Source organism: Oryzias melastigma, unplaced genomic scaffold (assembly GCF_002922805.2).
Source record: "Oryzias melastigma strain HK-1 unplaced genomic scaffold, ASM292280v2 sc01953, whole genome shotgun sequence".
NCBI classification, from domain to species: domain Eukaryota; kingdom Metazoa; phylum Chordata; class Actinopteri; order Beloniformes; family Adrianichthyidae; genus Oryzias; species Oryzias melastigma.
In genome coordinates this window covers 1-1,238 of record NW_023418531.1, presented here as the reverse complement: position 1 = coordinate 1,238, position 1,238 = coordinate 1, and the positions used below count along the sequence as shown (strand labels likewise).

At 44.8% G+C, this 1,238-nt stretch overlaps 1 protein-coding gene across 1 annotated transcript; it reads right to left on the bottom strand.

The window, feature by feature from the left end:
* Positions 1-2: 2 nt before the first annotated feature.
* Positions 3-1,232, bottom strand: LOC112138927 (angiotensin-converting enzyme; the record flags this gene model as incomplete). The annotated part of the gene is made up of 5 exons (XM_024261589.1): positions 1,039-1,232; positions 816-960; positions 616-714; positions 137-259; positions 3-54 (listed from the first exon to the last, which is right to left on the bottom strand). Coding segments are annotated over exons 1-5 (588 nt in total), but the record flags the coding sequence as incomplete, so codon positions are not given.
* Positions 1,233-1,238: the final 6 nt, after the last annotated feature.

Below are 1,238 nucleotides of genomic sequence, written 5' to 3'. Positions count from 1 at the left end.
GCATCCTGAAGAACTTCAGGCCATGGTTTGGAGGAGCCGGCTTGGAGGACTTTTCTGGGAATCAAGAGCGAAGACCTTTAGTTTTTTCTTGAAAACTATTAATATGTGAGAAGCTAAAGACCTGAAAAAGTGCTACCTCAGAATCTCTCCCGCTTCTGCAGAGCGGTAGATGTCACATGTATGCAAAGGACCGGTGTGCTTGGCTGCCTCGCACAGCTTCTCGTGGAATTGGAATTGGAGGATGAAGCTGACAAAATACCTGCAGGGGAAAGAGTTGCACATTTACGAGAGTGGTGGAGGCCTTTATTTTCCACCCCCCTCCCAAACAAAAGCTTGAGTCTGGCTTTGCTTTCGCCTCAAACTTCCTGCAATTATTTTGAGAATGCATTGTTTGAGAAACCACAAAACTCAATAGAAAACAATGTTCTTCTTTCCATTTATTCATAACTGTTTTCTAAATTGGATCAGCAAAAATATTTGACAGCACTTGTTTGTACATTGCTAAAGATGCCAATGAACTGACTGTGAAAAAGTCGAGAACAAACCACCAGCTGACACATACTCATGGCATTTATCACTTTGGTTCAAGTCTAGTGGCTCAAACCAGCGTTTTACCTGATGTATGGCGTGTTTCCGGGAATGTGGTACTTTGCCCCAGGATCAAAGTGCTCCTCTGTCCGTTTGGTGGGCGGGCAAATTCCCTGATATTTTGTTCTGCAAATAGATATTATTGAAAACATTTAAATCAGGCATGGGGGGGCCAACACTGATTGGGAAACCAATTGTTTTTAATTGATACTGGTCGTAGATCTTACCTGAGGTACCACCACTCAGAATTGTACTGCTCTGGAGGAGTTTTCCCATTAAAAACACTCCATCTCCAGAGGTCAATGAGGTAGCCAAAAGGTAGAAATGCTATTTTATCTAGCGCCATCTTCAACAGGTAGTTGAGGTCAGTTTCTGAGGGACAAACATCCAGCATTAGTCCCTTACAAGTGCGTAAAAAGCAACCGTGACCCAATCTCCACGAGTGGTTACCTTCGTCAGACTCTGCAGACTCCAGCAGGTTAATCGTGTGAAGATGCTTCGGTGTTGAAACAGAAAGGGACATAACATCCCCGATGGCTTCATGAAAACCAGGGTTAGCACCCCTGCGGAACCCGACGGGCTGGTCCTTGTACTGCAAGTAGTACTGGATGTGCCCCATCTCGTGGTGTACAGTGAAGAGCTGTTCCATC